The sequence below is a fragment of the Hirundo rustica genome, chromosome 12 (genome assembly GCF_015227805.2).
Source record: "Hirundo rustica isolate bHirRus1 chromosome 12, bHirRus1.pri.v3, whole genome shotgun sequence".
NCBI classification, from domain to species: Eukaryota; Metazoa; Chordata; class Aves; order Passeriformes; family Hirundinidae; genus Hirundo; species Hirundo rustica.
In genome coordinates, this window is record NC_053461.1 from 6,278,030 (window position 1) to 6,299,533 (window position 21,504).

The following is a 21,504-nucleotide window of genomic DNA, read 5'->3' on the forward strand; positions in this document are numbered from 1 at the left end:
TTGAACTACCATTTTTCTCATGCTTGACTGCTGTAATATGGATGTGCTGTGGTTTAACCCAAGCTGGCAGCTCAGCCCCACACAGCCACTGACTATCCCCCATCGGATGGAGGAGAGAAGAGGAAGGGTAAAAGTGATGAAGCTCATGGGTTGGCATAAAGATAGTTTAACAGCAAAGCAGAACAAGGACAGGCAACTGTTCAGCCATCCCCAAGAAAGCAGGACTCCATCAGTAACAGTGACTTGGGAAGACAAATACCATCTCCTTCTCCTCCTTTCCCCAGCTCTGTATGCTGAGCTTGACACCATATGGTCTGGGATATCCCTGGGGCCACTTGGAGTCAGCTGTCCCACTTGTGTCCCCTCCTAACTCCCTGTGCGCCCCCAGCTTCCTGGCTTGTGGGGCAGTGTCAGCAGAAAAGGCCTTGACTCTTTATTAGCCCTGCACACCAACAGCAAAAACATCTCTATTATAACACTATTTCCAACACAAGTCCAAAGCACAGTCCCACACTAGCTGCTATGAAAAAAATTAACTCTCTCCCAGCCAAAACCAGCGCTGCATGCTTTGCAAATACCCAGTTGTATTTACCAGTGCTTGTTTTTAAGTCTTGCTTTCCAGTTTTGTAAATCTGTTAGGTCAGATGCTGAGGTCATGTTTGCTTATTTATTCCAACCCTACAAAGTCCTTATAAAGCCTGTTACAAGATCCTTGGCTATGCACTTCTTTAATACATTTGTCCTTCTTTTCCCCCTTGATAAACATCGTGTGCCAGCCAGGCTGTTTGAATCTGTGACATAGGTGAAAGACTGCCTTGTTACTGAGTGTCTTAATTGTAATACAGTTTTGTTTGTTTGGTTGGGTTTTTTTGTGGGTTTTGTTTGTTTGTTTGTTGGTTTGGTTTTTTGGTTTTGGTTTTGTTTGTTTGTTTTGGTTTGGTTTTGTTTTTGGTTTTTTGTTTGTAAAATTTATATAGCTCTAATTATGAAAAAGCATCTTGGGTTTGTTTCAAAGTTGTGATGTACCCTGAAGCACTGAGGGTGTTTTGATGGCAACAAGCATTCATAGTGCCCTGCTACCCTCTCAAATAAAAGGTCAAATAAAAATGGTTGGAGTCACACAAAGAAAGGGGAACTGGGCTCTGCCCTGGCTGTGCTTGCAGACCTTTAGATCAGCTTTTGCAGTGATGAGTGCAGCTCATTGTCCTGAACTCCTGCAGGTCTGTGCGAGGGCTGTTCGGACACCGCCTTGCTTTGGGTTTCTTGTGTGTATCCTGGCTTTCCCAGCACTCCCTCACCAGTTGTTTCAGTAAACAGCTGACTTTGTTACATGGACAAATGCTCACTACCAGTGAGCTAATTTCATTACATGTCTCTCAGTCCAGGTTTGCTGTTTATTACTGGTATTAGGTATGCCTGTGAAGGGAATTGGGCATGGATAAAGTCTCTGTAAAGCTGATGAGCGTTAGGTAGGATAGATAGCCTTTAGGGGTTCAACCACAGCTTTAAAGGACTTACTCTGTACTTATTTATTTTCTCTCGTGCCTCTCATGAAATCACAATTGTTTTCAAAGCCAGAAAGGCTGTGCTCTTTTTTGCGTCTCCTTCACGCTTTCCTTATGTGCTCTGAAACTCCAAGCAGAGTTAGGGTCCTACATGTCCCCTGCTCTGAACGTCCTGTTGTCTGTCAGGCTCACATAAAATAGTCTCCCACTCCACAAATTCTGAAAAGTTTTTTCCTAAAAACTGAGAAACTGCAGTGGTCTACAAGCTGCTGATGTAACCAAGTGAACAGGATGCTCTTTTACCCGTTACTGTGCAAACAGATTACCAGCTCCATCAGATTGCTCAAGTTTCAGTCTCAGTTGTCCAGGTTTCTTGCAAATTAGCAGGCACCATGCAAATAGCTCATGAAATCACAATTGTTTTCAAAGCCAGAAAGGCTGTGCTCTTTTTTGCGTCTCCTTCGCACTCACTTTTCCTTACGTGCTCTGAAACTCCAAGCAGAGTTAGGGTCCTACGTGTCCCCTGCTCTGAACGTCCTGTTGTCTGTTGGGATTCCCCTTGTGCGGGGCCCCACCGGAGCCTGCACGGTTATGTAAGGATTTTTATTTTATTCTCTGTCTTGGTCTCTGCCACTAGTTGAACTGGATCACAGGGTGAGTGAATGGGATCTGATCCGTACGGCGTGCAGCTCTGCTGCTCCAGAGGGGAGAGACCTCCCCCGTACACACCCACTCAGCCTCCCCGCTCCTCTTCTCTCTTCTAAAACTCTTTTCCCAGGCATAACCGAGGTTGCTCTCACTGATCGGGAGCGCGTACAGAAGCCAAACCGTCCCGGCAGCACAGCTCCAGGCGTCGGTCCCCAGTGGTGCAGCAGCTAACTCGGGCAGGGCTGTGTTGTTTGACTCTCCAAGCAGGGGAGGAGATAGTGGCAATTTTTATTTAGGCTGAACACGAGGCATATTTAACTAGTTATATAACAGTGACCCCGGTCCGTCTCGGCTGGGTGCAGGGAGGATATATACGTACTGCTCTTCGTCACACCAGCTGGGTGAATTCAAGCACTAGGAGCTATTTACCAAAGTTATTTTCAGAAACTTTAAGAGCAGGTTTCCTTGCCTGTACCCTGGACTGCTTTATCAGGAGTCTTTTCCCGCCTGCAAACTCAACAGCCAGTGAGAGTGGATTTAGTGCTCGCTGGGCTGTGGGCAGAGATAAGGAGTTCCCAGGAGTGACTGGAAACTTTTGTCCTGAAGACCCTGAGACAAGAATAGCAGAAGAGCTGAGAGTGCACGGCCGCGGTGAGCAAGTGTGCAAGCAAAGGGCTTGCCTCGTTGCACTGAGCAGCATGCTACTCTTGGATGAGTCTCAGCAGTTTCCAGGTAGGACACAGAGGGGGAATTTTGTGGGTTGATTTTTCTTTCTTTTTCTCCCTTGTTTTCTTTTCCCTCTTGTTTTCCCGTTACAGGCCATTCATTTTCTCACCCCTGGGCTGGAGCACTCCAGTCAGTGGCTAGTAAAAAGGCATCAGGAACCAAGGCTCTTCTGTAGGTCTCAAGTTTTAATGTGCTCCCCTACCAGGCAGGGGTGGAAAAGGTTGATATTTCAGAGCCTTGCAGTCCCTGTTGGCCTGATAGAGAGAACATGAGAAGGAAGCTCAGTCTTCTATAATTCTGAAGTCTTTGGTGATGTGACTTTCTGAATCTGGCTGTTACTGTTGCTGCTGCTGTTGTAATGCTGTGAAAGTTATTTTTTCCAAGAGAGGAGGCAGTTGTTAATAGCAGTATCATTTTCTATCCACTGTCCTCTCTCCCACCCCCTTCAACTTTGTGTGTATACTTCCCCTGCAACATCCTACTTGATAAGAGTTTCAAGAGCTTCTTTTGTCAGTGAAATATTTGGTGACTTGCTGACCGGGCAACAATCTGGGCACCAGGCAGAGCTGTTGGTGCTTGCTCCAGATCCCCTAATTAGTGCCTAAGAGACTAAAAGCTGCTTGGCTGTTTTTCCCCCCATCAAATGGAAGACACTGGTGAAATCCTAACAGGAGTTTACAGTTCGGGGATAGCTGCCACTTAATTTGTTTGCTGGTGGGAGAATGTTGTGTGTCAGAGAAAAAACTTGGTTCAGATTTGAAGAACTTTCTAAATTTGTAATTTAACTTCTTACTTTGAGGTGAGGTACTTTGTGATGCCAAGCTTCTTGCACCTTGTTCATGTGGCAGATACCTCCAAAGTCATGCTGTGAACCTAACAGACTGATCAAAAATGGTCCCCAGGAGTTCCAGCTCTGGATTCCTGGTCTATTACAGAAGCACAGTGTGGTTGTCATGAGGAGTTTTCACAGAAATAAGCCATGCAATATTAGTTACCCATTAATTGGAAGTGGGGTTCTAGAGGAAAAAAAAATCCATCTTATTTCTTTGGTTGTGGTGACAGGACAAAGAAGCTAATTCTGGGAGAGTGTGAACTGAGAAAAAAAAGGAATTACAATAGAAAATGAGTTTGGATAAATGAGGAATCTGGGTGATGATACAAGTGGCTTATGTAACTTAGTCTAGATAATAGGTATAAAAAGAGAAGACAGGGAAGGAAAGATGCTTTTGGAAATTAGACTATAGGTCATAGATGTAGGGAGAATACAAGGTTAGAGGCCTTTCAGAAATTTTGGGTGGAAAGGTATTTATACAAAAGTAAGAGAGCAAAAGTGCAGATTAACTCCTCTTTGCACTGGTCAAGTTGTAAAGTCTGGGGCAAGGTTTGTCACAGTCTCTACCAAAGTCTCTAGCAGTAGAATATTCTCTCTGAGGAAGCTTTTTTAAGTGATCTAATGGGGTTCTGTTTTGGCTGGTGGATCCAGGAGAGTTTCCATCACACTTCTGCACAACCTTTCTGTCCCAGGAGAGATGATAAACTGCACAAAGTCACTGAGTGAGTCTGTGCAGAACTTACACATTATGTTCCTCCTTGGTTTTGTGCTTCAACCACTGAGCAATGTTTCTTTTCCTCTCTGGTTTATATGGCTTTTCCTCACTCCAGGTGCCTGAACACTTCTTTGGGGTCTCCAAAGTAGGAAGCACCTGTATATACAGTCCTGTGATACCTTTTTGTTATTTTAAAAATGTTTCGGAAAAATCAGAGCAAATTTTAATTATTTTATGGTAGCACCCACCAGCTAGTAAATTAAGGTTTGTTACAGCAAACTACCTATCCCCCTGTTGTCCTGTGAGAAAAATGTCTTTTATGTAAAGATCCCTATTTCCTCCTGATATACACATATTTTTCTTTTTTGACCATAGAGGTAATTATCATTTTAGCAACCTTACAAAGGAACAAGTACCTGTTTCTTTTCCAGGCTTAATGTGCTTAGCTCTTAGGGTGTTGGGTATTTTGGGTGGGGGGATCCTTGTGACATTGTGATTTCAATTTGTTTGAGTCTGATTGCCATAAACAACATTGCAGCCTTTTGTCAAACTCCTTTAGCAGCACCAATATTTTGGAAAGGAAAACTAGAAACAGATTATTCTTTCAGTGACGGTGTTTCATCCTGGTCTTATTAACTTTCTCCAGTGCTCTTGGTCACTTTTCTGGCTGCAGTTCTTGAGAGAAGTGCCAGTGGAATGTGGTGGCACACAGGCTCCAACTCAACAATTTGAATTTTTCTCCCAAGTAATGCCTTCCTCATTAAACAGAGTCCTCAAAAATTCCTCTGAAATTACTTTAGATACTGAGGCAGAAAAAGGGAATGTAGCTGAAGTTATGTGCTTACAATTCTAAAAAAAATCCCTATTTGTGTTTTGTTTTTTTCAAGGAGGAAATTATATTTAAGGAGAAGAAAGAGAATAGTTGGTTAGAGCATAGGACAGAGAGCCAAAAACTTGAGTTACCCAGCACTAATGCCTGCAGGATGGACAGGAGGGTGTTTCACAGGTTATTGTGAGGAGTTCTTCATGCCCATGAACTCCTTTGACACTGATGAGAATGCAAATGACACTATTATAATTTTGAAATCACTCCTCTCTTATACCACTGCAATGAGGAGCAGCAACAAAGGAAGACTCAGATGCTGGAGGATGCCTTGTGCTGGGATTATTTCCCCTGCTGCTCTTTTAAATTAGGAATGAGTGTCACCTGTCTTCTCCCTGTCCTTGTTAGCAGGTCCTGAGCAAGGCTACGCTGAGAGCTTGAGGCAGAGATTAAAGTTCAGCTGGTGCTTGTTGTTTGCCGTTTTGGTGGCCCTGAAAGTGTGTGGCAGCAATAATCCCTTCTTTATTATTTCTCATGGCTCTGAGAGTATGCTGGTATAAAGCTACAACTCGCAGCTACCTAGTGTAAATTAATGCTTATGTAATCATTGCATAATGCAGAATGCTTGCTCCCCTACTCGTCCTCTTTTCTTAGTCCCTGAAATTTATCCCTAGAAGAGTTATGGTAGCAGCCAGCTGGATTCACTGTGCTTGGAATGTGTCAAGCCCCCGTATGCATCTATTTTCTGAAGCTGGAAAGGGGAAATTTATCTTTGTTACCGAAATCAATGTTTAGCCTCCTCAATAAACTAGATCATATTTCTCTTCTTTAAAAAAAGCTTCAAACTGTTGTGAAAATAAATAAGGTTAAATCCAGTTACTTGTGGTTTAGATCCCCATGGTAATTTTCATAATCTGGTTGACAAAACTCTATTCTGGGTTACTAGTTAACTGGGATAACCAGAAAGGGGAGGTTTCAGTTCCCTCCTGCGCACAGCTTGTTGAAAACTTCCAGCACACAGCCTGAAACACTTCCTGACTCCAGAGCAGTAGCTTTATGTAACTCATTGCTCTCGCACACCCCTGGCTAAAGGACAAATGTGACCGATCCCTGCTTCCCTCGCTCCCCCAGTGGATGCCTTTCCTGTCTTTACTAATGCCCACAGTGTCTGTGCAGGAGAGGGAGCACAGCAGGAGGGGACAGTTTATGTTTGAGGACTTTCATCAGGAAAAGTAGTTTTGATTACATATCCAGAAGAGAGATGGCAGGTAGCGGCATTCTGTATCTCTCCAGGTGTGTTGCTGTCTCAAAGCACTGTGAAAATGTTTGATTTGAGATTTCACAACCCTCTTCTGAACATATTGCAGCTGGAAATGGATACAGGATTGCCCAGTGCTCCAGAGTAACCATGAGCCTGTGGAGCCTGTGAAAGGGAGGACAACCTGATGGGTTGCACCTGGGCTGCATTCGGGGGTTTGTGCAGGGATGGGAGGAGATCCTGGAGGGGCTGGATCTCAGAGCAGGTACTTGCCACACTCCGGTGGCAATGGGGTGCCAGTGCCTGCAAGCCTGTGCTATACAGCAGTTATATAAGTGCTCTTTGGTGTTTATGTAACCTGGGTCTCAGCGTCCACAGCACTGAGGCACAGCCAGAACAAGATCTCTTGGGTATTTGGGGCCTGGTTCTGCTTGCATAATCTCAGGGTTAGAAGATATATTGCCTGTCACCATAGTTGGCGGTTGGATATTCCAGTTTGCCTCTTGGCACTTCTTGGCTGCTTCCTTGCCCTTTGGTTTTTGGGTGATATATTCCTTGCTCCTGCCCTTCAATTCTGCTGCCTTTTGTTCCTGAAGAATTCCTTCAGGCCAGGAAAGGAGTTTTATTCTGCAGCATAACCTCATCAGCAACTGATATGCTGGAAGATGTCTGAAGGAAAAAAGAAGGGCAGTGCTGCCTTGTAATTTATCTGTTAAAGTTTTCCATTGATTTGGGCTCACTTCTTGCCAAAGGAGACTGGAGATGGGTTTGATTTGTGCGTACTCGTCATCTGTCTCTCTCCTCGTGCCCACAGAGTCAGTGCTGGTGGCTTTTTCTTTAGAGCTTATCTCTTCCCTCCAACCTCTGGTGTCCTGCGCTGGGGACAGAGGCAGAGCCTGCCATCCCTCACCAGCAATCTGCAGATTGCACGTAGGTGTCTTGAACTCACAGCGAGTGATCACTGTACTGATACTTAGAGAAATGAAAAACATGTTACTCAGACTTCAAGCAGCGCTCTTTGTTATACCAACATGACAGACTCTGTGTCTGGTTACGGTATGAACGACAGACCTGGGGTGGTTAACTCCTAGATAAGTCAGCGACCGGAATGAAGATGTACGTGCTTTTTGACAAGCGAGGGAAGCTTCCCCTGGGAGCAGGCTCAGCCCGAAAGACGCCTTTGTGCCGGGCAGTACCATGGCTGTGACTCAGCAGGACACCAGGCAGCAGAGCCAGAGCAGTGCCGGGTCGCCGCTGTGCTCAGTGGGCTGCGTCCCGCTGGAGCCGGGCGGGGCCAGCCTGGGCCGGGGCTGCCGCTCCCGCTGCCCGCGGCTCCGGGGTGGCTCCGCGCTCGGCCAGCGTGCAGCGCCTGGCCCGGGAGCTCCCACAGCCGTGCTCCTGTGTGCACAAGCGGACAAAGGGCTTGTCCCGGCTGGCGTGCTGGCAGCTGCCGGTGGCCGCCGAGGGCCGAGGGGCGGCCGGGCGCGGGGTCCGCCGTGCTGAGGGCAGCGCGGCCGGCACCGGGGGGCAGGTGTGCCGGGTTATATAATACTTACATAATATGGGCTTTGTTAAGCGCTGCTGGCTGGGAGGGGCGTTCTGCCGTCGAAGACTGAGCCCGATTATTTTCCGAGGAGAACAAAGTCTTGTTGCTAATTAGCTGCCCTGACAGCGGCTGCCCCGGGGAGAGCCCCGAGTTTCCGAAGGGGCTGCGTCTGCTCTGTCCGCTCCGACCCCCTCTGAGGTGGCTTTCGCAGTGCTTTGGGCGGAAGCAACCGGGCGTTGACGTGTGCCGTCTTTGTGTCTCTCCTGGGTGTTGCAACAGGTGAAGCCCGGAGGAAGGGAGTCTGAGCTTTTCCCCTGCTTTCACCTATGCTGTACTAGAGGGGTTTCACAAGGAATTTTCTGCCTCCAGCCCAGCCTTGTGATGCTCAAGTGTTTTCACGCAATGCCACCTCTGTGAGAGGTGCTCTGGGCAGACACCACTTCTCCCTTCTTGCGTGGCATCCACGCAACAGCTGCACCAGTTGCATACAAAGAGTATTTTGAAAATATTTCATTTATATTGCACAGCTGAGTAGAGGATGAGCCAGAGGACTCTGCATGTTGCCAGCCTCCAAACTGATTGCTGTGCTGCAGTTAGAGGACTGCTGTTCTTCGTGAGCCAGGTGCACTCTGGCATCACCTACCCACCACTCCAGCTCCCAGCACACCGGAGAAACATCACATAACCCCACAGAGCATCTTCCGGGCTGGCAGAGCCTTTGCAGTCTGGCTTGCTCTGCGGAGTTGATCCTCCAGCCTTTGGCACTCCAGTTGTAGTTCAGTGTGTCAGGGACTGAGTTACAGCTGGAGCTGTGCAATTAGACTTTCTTGTGCCATCCCTCGGTGCTCCTCCCATTCCCGCTTTGACAGCTCAGTACCGGCTGTAGTAGCACTAGCTAGTATTAGCTAGTCTCTGACAGGCTTTTGCCCACAAACTGCACAGAAGTTCCCAAAAGGCCTGCAATAATATTTAACTGCTCTTTGTTCTTTGTGCAGGACAAAAGAAGGCTCCCAAAGTAAGAATTAACTGCTCGCTGCTCTGCATGCAGCTACCCTCCTCACCATGCATGCAGATCCCTGTCCTTAGGGTAGGAAATAATGCCTGAAAACTCAGCAATATTATCCTATTTGGTGTCCTGAGTTTCCATAGTGAAATGATTTTAGAAATAAGCAAGTGTCTGGTTTTCAGTGCTATGTCTTCCCTGGAGTCACTGGAGTTAGCCTGGCAATGAAGCTGGTCTCCCAGGAGGAGGTGTACTTACCTCTAGCTAGCCCTGTTAGTTGGCTGGTAACCGGGCAGGCAAGAAAGTCACCAACATACACAGTGGTTTGTCCACTGAGGGGTGTCTTGGATCTTCTTACGCAGCAACCTCAGGTGAGAGACCCTCAGATCTTCTGAATGGGAATTTCTGTACTCGTAAGAGTGCTGACTGTTGCTAGAGCCAAACTGTTGATGTGCAGACACTTGGACTTACCGAGGTCTACCTTGGAGCACGGAGATCGGCTGTAACACTGTTTTTCACTTACCTTGGTGTCAGAAGACAGTGTTAATTACACAAATGTCACACCTCAAAACAATGTGCTGCTTCATGACGCTTGGCAGCAAGCTGAGCCATTTTGCAGAGCAGGCTCTGTCTAGAGCAATTCACTGCTGAATCGATGATGTAGAGAATATTCTCCAGGCTGAATCCTGTGCTGTTGTAATGGAAGTTTGAGAAGGAGGTGATGAGGTGAGCTTGGCTGCAGTAGGAGGTGCCTGATTGTGGGACAAATCTTTTGCTGTATTACACATTATGAGTCACAGCTGTGTGCAGTGTTTAGGGACAGCTCTGGCAGTCACACCAGACAGGAACATCTGAAGCAGCGTTACCCACAGCAGTCACGACTCTCTTTCTTACAGAGACTTCTAAACTGTAATACTGTGCCATGTAAGTGTTGGTCAAACACCTCCCCCCTATTTGTATGTACATCTGTGGGTGGTGCTTGCTGCTGCTTATTGAGCAAAGAAAACTGGCAGCCTCTGGTCTGCAGCACAAAGCAGAGCCATGCTGTAACCAGGTCTGTTGGGTTTTGAGGGTGCAGGTACACCTCTAAAGTGCATGAGAAAGGATAGTTCTGCCCCTCTTGGCATTCAGGGTATCTTGCAGGACAGAGTGCCTGGGTGTGTCCAGGTGTCCATAGCCCCTGGAAGCTGTTTGGGGTTTTCTCAGACAGGGAGCTAAAACTCACCTGAAGGAGCAGCTGCACTGATGCTACCACCACTTCCCTTGGGAAATCCTCTTTGTAGATCTGGTGAGGACAGTGCAAAACATGGAGTAAAGCTGGCACGAACTGGGTGATTCTTGGTACCCACAGAGTGTAACCTCAGGATGGATTTACACCCTTGCCTACAACCACACGTGACCCATAGCTGTCTTCAGCTGGGCAGACTTCAGCTGCTTTTTCTGATGTGGCTCATCTTGCTGTGCAGGGCTGTGCTGGTATGTCACCCCCCCAGGCTGGTGGCAATGCTCTTCTCAAGCTGGCAATGTGGATGAATGCCCAGGTCTTCCTAGAGTGCACAGCAGCTCCAGCATGATCAGACAGTTGTCAGCATGCAAACGTGGCTGCTAATTTTTGTGTTGTGTAAAACACTACTTGTATAACCATGCCAGAATGGTGTGTTGAGCTCCTGTTACAAAACCGTAGTTGCGTTTCAGTTGTAGATGTAGGTTTGGCAAAATTGGGGCAGGATTATTCCATTGATTACCTGATGGGACATGCTCAACGAGGCTGTTCCAACACTCCCTCCAATGCAAAGATCAGACCTGTTCTTACACAAAATAGGTCTTTGTGTGCGTGGATATTGTTTCTTAATGTGTTTCTGTCCCAGTGTGGGTCCCATTTACACAGCTTGGAGCTCACCGTATTGGAGAGCAGCCACGCGACTGCAGCGGGGAGCCGCGCTTTTCATCTGGGTTAGGTTTAGACTTTGCACATAATCAGGAGTTTAATACAAAGCAGCAGCAAAACAATTCCTGCTTGTAACTGCCAGCTCATGCCACAGGTGTGGTGGGAGCTGTTGCAAGGTTAGACTTGTGATTTTATCATTGTGTTACTTAAACTTGTTGAAAACCTTTGTTCATGGTGGTGGAAAGGATAGGAGCAGCCTTTGGGAAGCCGGCTGTCCCCTGAATCCCGCTGCAGCTGAATCAGTGAGATGTTTGGAGCTGTAGCTAGCGTGGAAGAGCTCTCTTGATGCATATGTGGCAGGAATGTGGGCTGAGGCACAGATTGTGTTCTTCACCTCAGAACTTGTATTGGCAGGACAAACACCAGCCTGAGCAGACATGGCTGTGGCGAATGGGGGCTTGTACTCAGAGTGGGACGAAATTTATCATCAAATTTTAGGCTTCGGGCTCCTGGTCAGATGAGAATTATATTTAAAAACACTATCTGATCCAGCTGCGTGTAGGTTTCACCAGAGCTTGTAATACATATCATTAAGAGGAAAGAAAAGGTAAAATGCAGAAATGGAATGAGTCTACATAGGGATCGCATAACACATCTGAAAACATAGAGGAGACATAATAATTTGGGCTCCTGAGCCTTTAGGTTTTGCTATTATCACCCTTGTCCTGAAGACACCCTTGCCTGGCACAGTGCAGGTGGCAGTGGCTGCTGGAGGTGACGTGGGCAATTGCTGGAGTGTGGGGAGGGAAGCGCTTCCTCTTCCAAACAAGCATGGCTTTGTGCTGTCTGGTGCCTTGTCAAGGTCCTCCTGGCCCGGGGTGAGATGGCAGCAGTGTAACCATGGCAGTGTTTGTCTCAGGTTTAATGACTCATCCCGGAGCATGTGATCACGTGTGCAGCCTCCCTGCTTCCCTTTGCCCTATTTCATCCAATCTTTTGATCTAGTTATATAACCAGGAGTCGAGAGGGGTGGGGGGAAGGAAACAGTGCTGAAGAATTGCAGGTAATGTGACTAAAATGTGTCTGTAGCTCAAATAGCAGAGTTGTTGTCTGGGAAGCCTGAGAAACTGGGTTTATTCCCACCACAGCTCTCTGTCTGCAAGTGACCTGATGCTTGATATCTCAGCTTGTAATTCTGAAGAGACATGGTGGGAGGACAGGGCTCCAGGACCATGGCTGTGGTAGAACTGCTGTGCTTGTAGCAGTGAACCCCTTTGCCTTTATCTTCATATGCATACCTCTCCTTGCATTCATCATGAGATCTGTTCCATCCCATAAGCTGTGGATACCTGGTTTTCCAGTATGTGTAGGGCTTGCAGAGACAGATATTCACCGAAATGTTTGAGCTGCTCTTGCTGGTACTGGTCCATGGTGGGCTGAGCTCTGAAGTCCTAAATGTGTTCTGACATAGACTTGCAGCAAATGCTGGGGTGGGTCTGGTGGGATGTCTGGAGAGGAAGTTTGCAAAGTTAGTGCTTTTGAATAAGCTGTGAATCTACTTCTTGTCATCTCAGTTTTAAGATGTGATACTGGAGATAAGGTTAATTTAATTTTATCAACATGACAGCTGTAGGTGCAATGTGCTGTACTGTAGCATCCTTCATTTAAGCTCCCAGCGTTTTGAGAAAGAATGCTCTCTGTCTCCAGATCCCTGAGTAACAATGTGATGCTTTGTTTGTTCTGTATCACTTCATCTGCCACATTCCTCTGCACTGATGTCTTCTTTCCTTCAAAGTTCTGTCTAAGTGTCATTTCACTTCAGTCATTAGCTTAGATACACAATGTAAGCAAGAAAGCTGATTACAAGATGTAGTTCAGGGCATCTCTTTGCCTGACACAAGGGGACAAGATGCTTCAAAGAAGCTATTACAACGCTTGTCAGAAACAGTTTGCTTCAAGGGAAGCTTTTGAACAGAAGCATCTCCTTTCTTTGCTCTGGGAGCATTAGCTTGGTCACTGTCAGCCTGTTGCAGAGCCAAATGTCACATAGAACAAGGTGTCATTTCACATTGTGCTTTAAGAGTGGAATCAGGCACAAATGGAAGTCTGAAAATAGGAGAATGAAGAGCAAAAGGAATGCATGTGATTTATAATGTAGAAAGAGTACTGCCACTTAAGTTTTGTTTGACAAAAAGCTTGTTGGAAATTACCATTTAAACCCTGAGAGTGAAGCCTGGTGCTGTAACCACTGAGCTGCCTGCTGAGCCATGACCCAGTGTTTGAACCAGATAACCTTTTACATACTGTGTTCTCTTGGCTTGGGAGATGGTTACACGGGTATCATACAGATGGAAATTTCTGCCCTACTTGAATGATGTGAAACGAGGAAAAAGAGATTCAAGTTCCTTGTTTTAACCAGAGCTTATCAGGCCCTCATAGAAAAACAGACTATTGGGATAGCAAGTGCTCCACATGGACCTAAATACTTTTGCCTTGTTTTCTTGTCAGGACACTTTAGGGCTGTGTTGAGGGGTGTTAGTCTCGGCTTTCACTAGGGACAGACCCTTCACTGAAAAACTTTTAACTCTCTTTGACTGTCAGAAAGGACCCCAGTTTTGACCCTCACAGTGACATGCCTGCAAATGGGTGAGAGTAGGGTTTGTCGGTTTCTGTTCAGCTCAGATCCTGCTGAATGCTGATGGAAAAGCCAGCTGCCAGCCTGGCACAGCTGTTCCCATGTCATGTTCTTGCCCTTGCAGACCAGCCCCAGGAAGCCGCGTTCAGTGGTGACCATGCGGAGCACGCGGAGGATGGAGAATGGCAGCGCTCGACTTCAACTACCTCATCTCAGAGCGAGCGGGCAGAGCAACTCTTGCAGAACCAGCACAAGAGCCTGGCCTCTGAGGACACCAAAAAGAAGAGGGCTCAGAAACCGTCTCACATGCGGAGGAACATAAGGTAAGCTGCAGCAGCAGCAGGACAGAAAGAGCTCGGGTCACATATGGTGGTGAAAACAGAATCTCTGCACTTTGCTTCTGAGCTACGTTGTGTCACTGCTGGCAAACCAGATGGTTTTTCTTTTCCAAAACCTTAGGATTTCACCGGTGGGAGTAGAGTGATCTCAGACTGGAGTGCTGCATGTGGGTGCAGACTGGTTTGGTATTTCAGAAGAGTGAATATTTGGTTATGGAATATATTGCAAAAATTGTGTAATTGCTGCTGTCTTTTGAGAGATGTAATTGAAAAACAGTACCACCATTAAGTAAATACCAGTTTCAGATATTTGCTGAAGTGAATCCTATTGCAAACAGCCTAAAATACAGTCCGTTCCTGTACTATCCTGGGTACTTGTTGAGAGGAATGTTGATGCTACAGCTAGAGACTGAAATGTTGGAAGTCAGTTTCACCTGGATTTTGTAAAGCAGTAGCTGGTTGATTGTGTAATTCACCAGATATTCTGGGACAGGTTGTGAGGTGGTAGATCACTAGGAAATTTTGCTCGAGGGAATTTTATTAGCTCAGAGGAGAACTAATGGAGCAGGAACTCGTGTGGCAGTAAGTGGCTCTCATGCCCTGTGCTGGTGACCTTTGATTCCTATTTAAGCTTTGCAGATTGATTTTCTTAAAGCTGAAGCATTGAATAGACCTTGGAAAATGAGACTTCATGGGGATGACAGGGATGTCCCTGAAGTATGGGGTTGGGTGTTTTTAAAGGCTAGTTTGAGGGAGCTAGATTTTACCGCTGCTTGTACTGTGCCTCTCCTCTGGCAAAAGTACCTTCATTTCCAGGACTCGACATGTGACACGGAAGCAGGGGAAAAGCAACTTCTGGAAGTAAATAAAATAATCTGTAAAGGGAAGGTGCTTTGAGAGAATGCCTTGAAGCAAGTGTTAAAACCGTTAGAGATCCTAGCTCCTGAAAATGCTGTCAGAAGAGAATCAGGGTGATGATTTTTTGTGGGGGAATTGATGCATTTGCTTCCCATATATCTTCTTTGCATGACTTAGTGCATTTTGTGTTTATAAACTGCATATGTCAATAAAAAACATCCTTTCAAGCAGAAGACTAGCCTCTGGTAACCTACTTTAAATATGTGCTTATCCACTTACGTTTTTCCTCCTTCCATGACTTTGCTTCTGTCAAACTTTTGTCTTTTCCTTGAGCGATAGTAGTGTTACCTGTAGTTGGGAAGCACAGTGTTGAAATCGCTGTGGAGTTTGCCCATATCTTTAGGGGGATAATGTTCCTACTCTGTGTGGCTGACAGAATACCTGGAGCTTGTCAGTCATCTTTGCAGCAGCTGTGCAGCCATTCACGTTTTTGGAGGAAATTGAGTGTAACCAAATCACGTTTGCCCCTGTGTTCAGAAAGCTGTTACGGGAGGACCAACTGGAAGCTGTGACAAAGGCAGCCCAGCAGGAAGAGTTGGAGAGAAGGAAACGACTTGAGCAGCAGCGGAAGGATTATCCGGCCTCTATACCAACTGTACCCCTGGAGTTTCTTCCTGGTAAGCACCGGGAGATGCCATCAAAGCAAGAGTTTTAAGGCTAGAAGATTAATAAAGAAGGTAGTGCCATGCTTGTCCATGACAGGACAAGGGGTAATGGTTTTGACCTAAAGGAAGGTAGATTCAAGCTAGATACAAGGAAGAAGTGCTTTACAATGAAGATGGTGAAACACTAGCACAGGTTGAGCAGAGATGTGGTAAATGCCTCACTCTTGGAAACATTCAAGGTCAGGATAGGTTGGGCTTTGAGCGGTCAAATGTAGCTGAAGGTGTCCATGCTCAGTGTAGAGGGGTTGGACTAGATGACCTTTGAAGGACCCTTCCAACCCCAAACATTTTGTGATTCTATGCTGTACTTGGACTTTGAAATGTAAAATAACAGCAGTTCCAAACCACTTGTAGGTTCAGTGTAAGCAGTTCCACTTCTGCACTTGTTTTGTATCAAGATACAGTGGCTCCTTGGTGAAAGATGCCAAGTAATGTTTGTTGAAGATATTTTGACACCTATTAAGCGTGTGTAGGGGGATGCTGAAACAGAGCTCTCTTGTCTTTCCAGCTGGTAAGGGAGCTTAAATCAACAGGTGCCAGATCCTGTTTGTCCTGGGAATGGTCTGGGACTAGGGATAGTGGAACAGTAGACTGGGAGTATATATGGTGGTGATGTAACCTTGGCCTTCCTTGCATGTTTCAGCAAACAGTGAGTTGCAGGCAGTATAAATAGTTAAGCATCATTCATGTCTTTGGGTGAATATGTCACCTTGCATTGTTTCCCAGTCTGGATCATTTCGGTGATTTAGTTTATAGCACAGCTTCAAAAGGTGTAAAAGGCAGAGAAGTGCAGCTGGATGTTGGGCAAGGGTAAGGGATTCTTGAGTTGGCCTTGCCTCTTGAGGAAATATATATTCTCCCTTATGTGCTAGTGTTAAAAACACTTTTATGTGTGGGAGAAGGAGTAAGAGCTGTTTAAAACACTTTAACTTATGCAGAGTAGGTTCAGCCTCAGAAGAATGTCATTGCTTGCTGTGTCACTGCAGTGGTGCTGTTTGGCCCCATTAGCCTCTCCTCCACATGGCAGCACTTAAAACATACAAACAAATGCTCTTGATCAGCAAAAGTTGTTTATATGTGAGATGTAATTATTACAGTGTCCCTAAAAAAAGGGCAGTTATCATCCCTTCAGCAATTGGTACTTTCTCTGCTGGATGAAACAGAGCTTTTACTTAGACCAAAAAAAAGAGAAACAAAGGGCTTTAGCATGTTGCATGGTCAGTGTGCCCCAGTCAGGGCATGAAACAGAGGGTGCCATCAGCAATGGGCTATTGTTTCAGCATATTGAGAATGGAGGAGAGTGTGACCCAGGAAGCTGAGTCATAGCAGGATTGTAGACAGTGAGAGTCTGTTCTGGAAAATTCCAGGACTAAGTTATTGGAGCTAAAGTGGAAGGAAATACTGTCTGGTTTCTGAATAGTTTTGTCTCCTTCCCCATTATTATGAATTACTTATTGTTTGTATTTTATGTTTGTAGAGGACATCGTTTTCAGAACAGCAGAGGCAACCCAGCTCCCCCCTCAGGTCCTGGCTGAGGAAGTGATCTGCCTCGACAGTACCAGCAGTGGCAGTGAAGATGATACTAAAGGAAAAAATAGCATTAAAGATGGTAAGTGACCAGTTGCCTCAGCCTGCTCCTCTCACAATATGCTGTTTATTCAGCCACAAGTCTGTTTTCATCTGGTCAGATGTTCCAGCGGTGAATCACTTCAGACTTGTAGTCAGCCTATTGGTTTCCAATTATATGGGCAGTTCTGGCCTGTGAGTCCTAAAATTACATTTACAAAATGGCCTGTCAGGCCGTCTTGTGAACTTGTGTTTATAAATGCACTTAACTTTGTTCAGTGCATTGCTAAAGAATGCTTACAGGAGATGTGGCATTTACTGTGTGTAAAAGGAGCATCTAAGTATTTGGATCTGCAGCTGGAAGTGTTTTTTGTGTCCCTTGTCCCAGATGGATACAACCAGACTCCTTGGTGATCCTTCAGCATTACATCAGTAGATAAAACTCATGTCTGGGCTTGGGAATTAAGGAAACATGGAAGAGAATGTAAAACACCCCTAGAAACTGTCTCATGTTCTCTTTGGATCAACCCAAGTTAATGTTCCCTGAAACATCTGGAAGCCAGGAAACTGATGCTTTCATATGCTGGTCTGAGGGGCCTGGGTGTGCCTGTGTCTTGTCTGCTTGTTCAGATACATCATTAGGCCAGGGTGGAGTTGCAAAAGCTGGGGGTATTTATTTCCTGACATTCATGTTAAACCCTGACGTCGAGTTAACTTGGTCCTTATTCTCTCCTGTTTTGGTTACTTTCCAGAAGTGATTGAGCTGAGCTCAGGAGAAGATGATACCCTCCAAATTGTGGACAGCAGTGACTCTGGCAATGATGGGGAGGAGGATGGCAGTGAAGAGAGCAGTGGCTCTCATGTGAATGATGCCTTAAATCAGTCAGATGCTCTGGGGCAAGTCATCGTCAACATCAATCATCCACCAAATGAGGAGGACATTTTCCTGGCTCCCCAGCTTGCACATGCAGTAAAACCTCATCAGGTAGGCTTTGTTAGCCTTGAAAATGCAATAAATTTGGGCAAGCCTACCTGGGAATCTCAGCAGAACTTCTTTGTTGAGCCCTGTGACCGGTCTGGTTGTGGTGGTGACTGTTGTGGACAGTCAAATGATAAAACTGAATTAGAAGAAGGCCAAGGCTCTGTATAACTTCAGCTGTTGTTATTATCAGACCTTTGTATATTTAGATGAACGTTTAAGAACTAAAATTATATTTCTAAACAAACTAATCAACCCAAATTCAGATCCTCCGGCTACAAATTAATTTTGATTTATTGATATATTCTCAAGACATTCTGTGAGCATTTAGAAATACTGAGTTTCTGAGCCTTCCCTAGATTAGAGTACTTTAGTGAACTTGAAACATCCCCTTTTCATTTTCATGGTCCTCATACACTTGCCACTCTGTAAAAACATACCCATCTTGGGCTTTTTTGTCTGCCACCATTCTAACACGTCTTCTACTTTTATGCCTAGATTGGTGGGATCCGATTCCTTTATGACAACTTGGTGGAGTCCTTGGAGAGATTTAAAACCAGCAGTGGGTTTGGGTGTATTTTAGCACATAGCATGGGCCTGGGCAAGACCATACAGGTCATCTCTTTCTTGGACGTACTTTTTCGGCACACAGAGGCAAAGACTGTTCTTGCCATTGTACCTGTAAGTAGCCACATGAAGGGCTGGCTGAGGGGCTTCCTTGCACCACTTCTTACTTTGCATGGAGAAGGTTGATCAGTGTCCCGTTACTCATCAAGCCCTATCACATCCTTGCTGCTCTTCCCCCTCTGTCGTTCCCTGTGCTCCTGAATTTGCATGCTGCGAGCTGCTGCTTCCATCTGGGCACACTGGGTGTCATTCCCTTATCTCATTTTTGCTCTTAAAAATCCCAAGTGACTCAACTGGGTTTTTAATCCTTCCATGGCTAACTTTTTCAGGTGAATACTCTCCAAAACTGGCTAGCAGAGTTCAACATGTGGCTCCCAGCACCTGAAAACCTTCCTGCTGATTATGACTCCAAAGAGGTCCAGCCCCGCACCTTCAAAGTCCACATCCTGAATGATGAACACAAGTAGGTGACAGGAAAAGCTTTTCTGAGCTCTTGGCTCAGGGACTTCTTCTTTCTGGGTTATTTTCCGTGCATGGATCATGGCAATGCAGTGGTCCTGGGGAATTCTCAGTTCATTGGCTGTGTCTATACACCTACCTGTTGATGTCTTCACCTTCTGGGTGGGATATATTTGAATGTGCTGATGCTGCCCCAGCCATGTATTTACTCTTGGCCAGGATCTGATGTACTGTGGTGGCCTGAGTGAAGACCATGTCTCGATCTGAACCCATTCTGGGCAGGCTGGAAGGGAAAGAAGCCTGGGGTACAGGAGCATTTAAAGAGGCAACAGGGGGTAAACAACTCAAAGATTCCAACCATGTGCATTGGCAGCTCATTCTGAAAATGGTCTTTGCAGAGGCAAACTCAACAGCTCTGTTGAAAGGGAACTCTTGTGTTTGCTTTTGTGCATGACAAACTTCTACACTTCAGTTCCTGTAAGGATTTGTCATTCTCAGTCCTGCTATCCATAGCACATAAAAGGCTTTTTCCCCCTCTGTATCTGTTTCCTAGAGAAATTTCATTGTAAACCTCCATCTGGTTTGATGTGAGAAAAGTGCTTTAATTAATTGAATGGTTTTTTTTTCTCAGCAGTCTCCAATCCAGTGATCCAGCCCAAAACTGGAGTAAGGCTTACAGTTTATTTGGTTGTTTTGCAGGACAACAGCTGCACGTGCAAAGGTGGTGAATGACTGGGTGACAGAAGGTGGTGTGCTGCTGATGGGATATGAGATGTACCGTCTCCTCTCACTGAAGAAGTCCTTTGCCACTGGCAGGAAGAAGAGAACAAAGAAACAAACTGGCCCTGTCATTATTGACTTGGATGAGGAAGACCGGCAGCAGGAGCTTCTGAAAGGTGGGAAGCCAACCCTCAAGAGGGAGAGTGTGACCCTGCTGTTAGCTGGCTGTCAGCTGTGGCAGCACAAGGAAACAATCAACTTGTGTTTAGTATCATGGTGTGATAGAACTTTGCTAGGCAGGATTGTGTCTTTGGAGGCAGAGGGTTGTTGAGCTTTGTCTGAGTCTTCAATTTTTTGAAAGACCTGCAAGTAAGTGTGGAATTCAGTACACTGAACTCTGGGATTTGTCAGTGTGAGATTTGTCACTCTGATTTGATGCGAGACACCTGACTTGGTGCGATGCAAGTCATTGAACAGAAATCAAGGGATAGTCATGTTTGCTCATTACCACATTTTGCTAAATCAGAACTAGGGTCTGGTTTGTTATCTCCTGCATCAGCCTCGCTCTCTGCACCCGTGGATACTTCTTTTTTTGTCTTTCAGACATTTGTGAAGCTGATGACCTTGTAAAACCAGAACTTTGTCTTATTCATCTCTAACTAACACTTAATGTCCCTTGTCCTCAGGGATTGAGAAAGCTTTGTCTCGGCCCGGCCCAGATGTGGTTATCTGTGACGAAGGACACCGGATAAAGAACTGCCACGCCAGCACTTCCCAGGCGCTGAAGAACATCCGCTCGCGCCGGCGGGTGGTGCTGACCGGGTACCCGCTCCAGAACAACCTCATCGAGTACTGGTGCATGGTGGACTTTGTCCGGCCTGACTTCCTGGGCTCGCGGCAGGAATTCAGCAACATGTTTGAGCGGCCCATCCTGAACGGGCAGTGCATCGACAGCACGCCCCAGGACGTGCGGCTGATGCGCTACCGCAGCCACGTCCTGCACAGCCTGCTGGAGGGCTTCGTGCAGCGGTGAGTCCGCGGGGCTGTGGTCCGTGCGAACAGCTCCTTCGTCGTAAGTTACCAGGCTCGTTCGCTGAGTTTGTGCGGTACAACTAAATCTTGCTGCCTTACAGATTCATGGAATCGGTTAGGTTGGAAAAGACCTGTAAGATCGTCAGGTCCAACTGTTAACCCAGCACAGCCACCACTAAACCTTGTCCCCAGGTGCCACACCTGCGAGTCTTTTAAATCCCTCCAGGACTGGTGACTCCATCATTTCCCTGAACAGCCTGTTCCAATGTCTGACCACCCTTTCCATGAATAAATTTTTTCTAATATCCAATCTAAACCTCCCTGGCACAATATGAGGCCAATTTTCTCTTGTCCTGTCACTGTTACCTGGGAGAAGAGACTGTTCCCTCCTTGGATGTAACCTACTTTAGGTAGTTGTGGAGAGGGGGAGAGAGAGGTCCCCCCAAAACTTCCTTTTCTCCAGGCTGAGCCCCCTCAGCTGTTCCTCATCAGATTTGTGCTCCAGACTCTTCCCCAGTTCCATTCCCTTCTCTGGACATGCTCTAGCACCTTACTGTCTTGTAGTGGGGGCCCAAAACTGAACTCTGGATTCAAGGCAGGACCTCACCAGTGCTGAGCTCA

At 46.2% G+C, this 21,504-nt stretch overlaps 1 protein-coding gene across 11 annotated transcripts in view; it reads left to right on the forward strand.

Moving 5' to 3' along the window:
- RAD54L2 (RAD54 like 2) overlaps positions 1–21,504 on the forward strand; it is a 74,880-nt gene that overhangs the window by 39,271 nt on the left and 14,105 nt on the right. For 10 of the 11 annotated variants that reach the window (XM_040075896.1, XM_040075899.1, XM_040075905.2 and 7 more), the window contains 8 exons: positions 13,704–13,902; positions 15,313–15,452; positions 16,978–17,109; positions 17,819–18,051; positions 18,544–18,726; positions 19,002–19,135; positions 19,831–20,027; positions 20,538–20,880. In XM_040075896.1, coding sequence (XP_039931830.1) covers positions 13,704–13,902; positions 15,313–15,452; positions 16,978–17,109; positions 17,819–18,051; positions 18,544–18,726; positions 19,002–19,135; positions 19,831–20,027; positions 20,538–20,880 — 1,561 coding nt within the window. Of the gene's footprint in view, positions 1–2,289; positions 2,886–13,703; positions 13,903–15,312; positions 15,453–16,977; positions 17,110–17,818; positions 18,052–18,543; positions 18,727–19,001; positions 19,136–19,830; positions 20,028–20,537; positions 20,881–21,504 lie in introns of those variants that run through there. The other variant, XM_040075904.1, reaches the window with a different exon arrangement.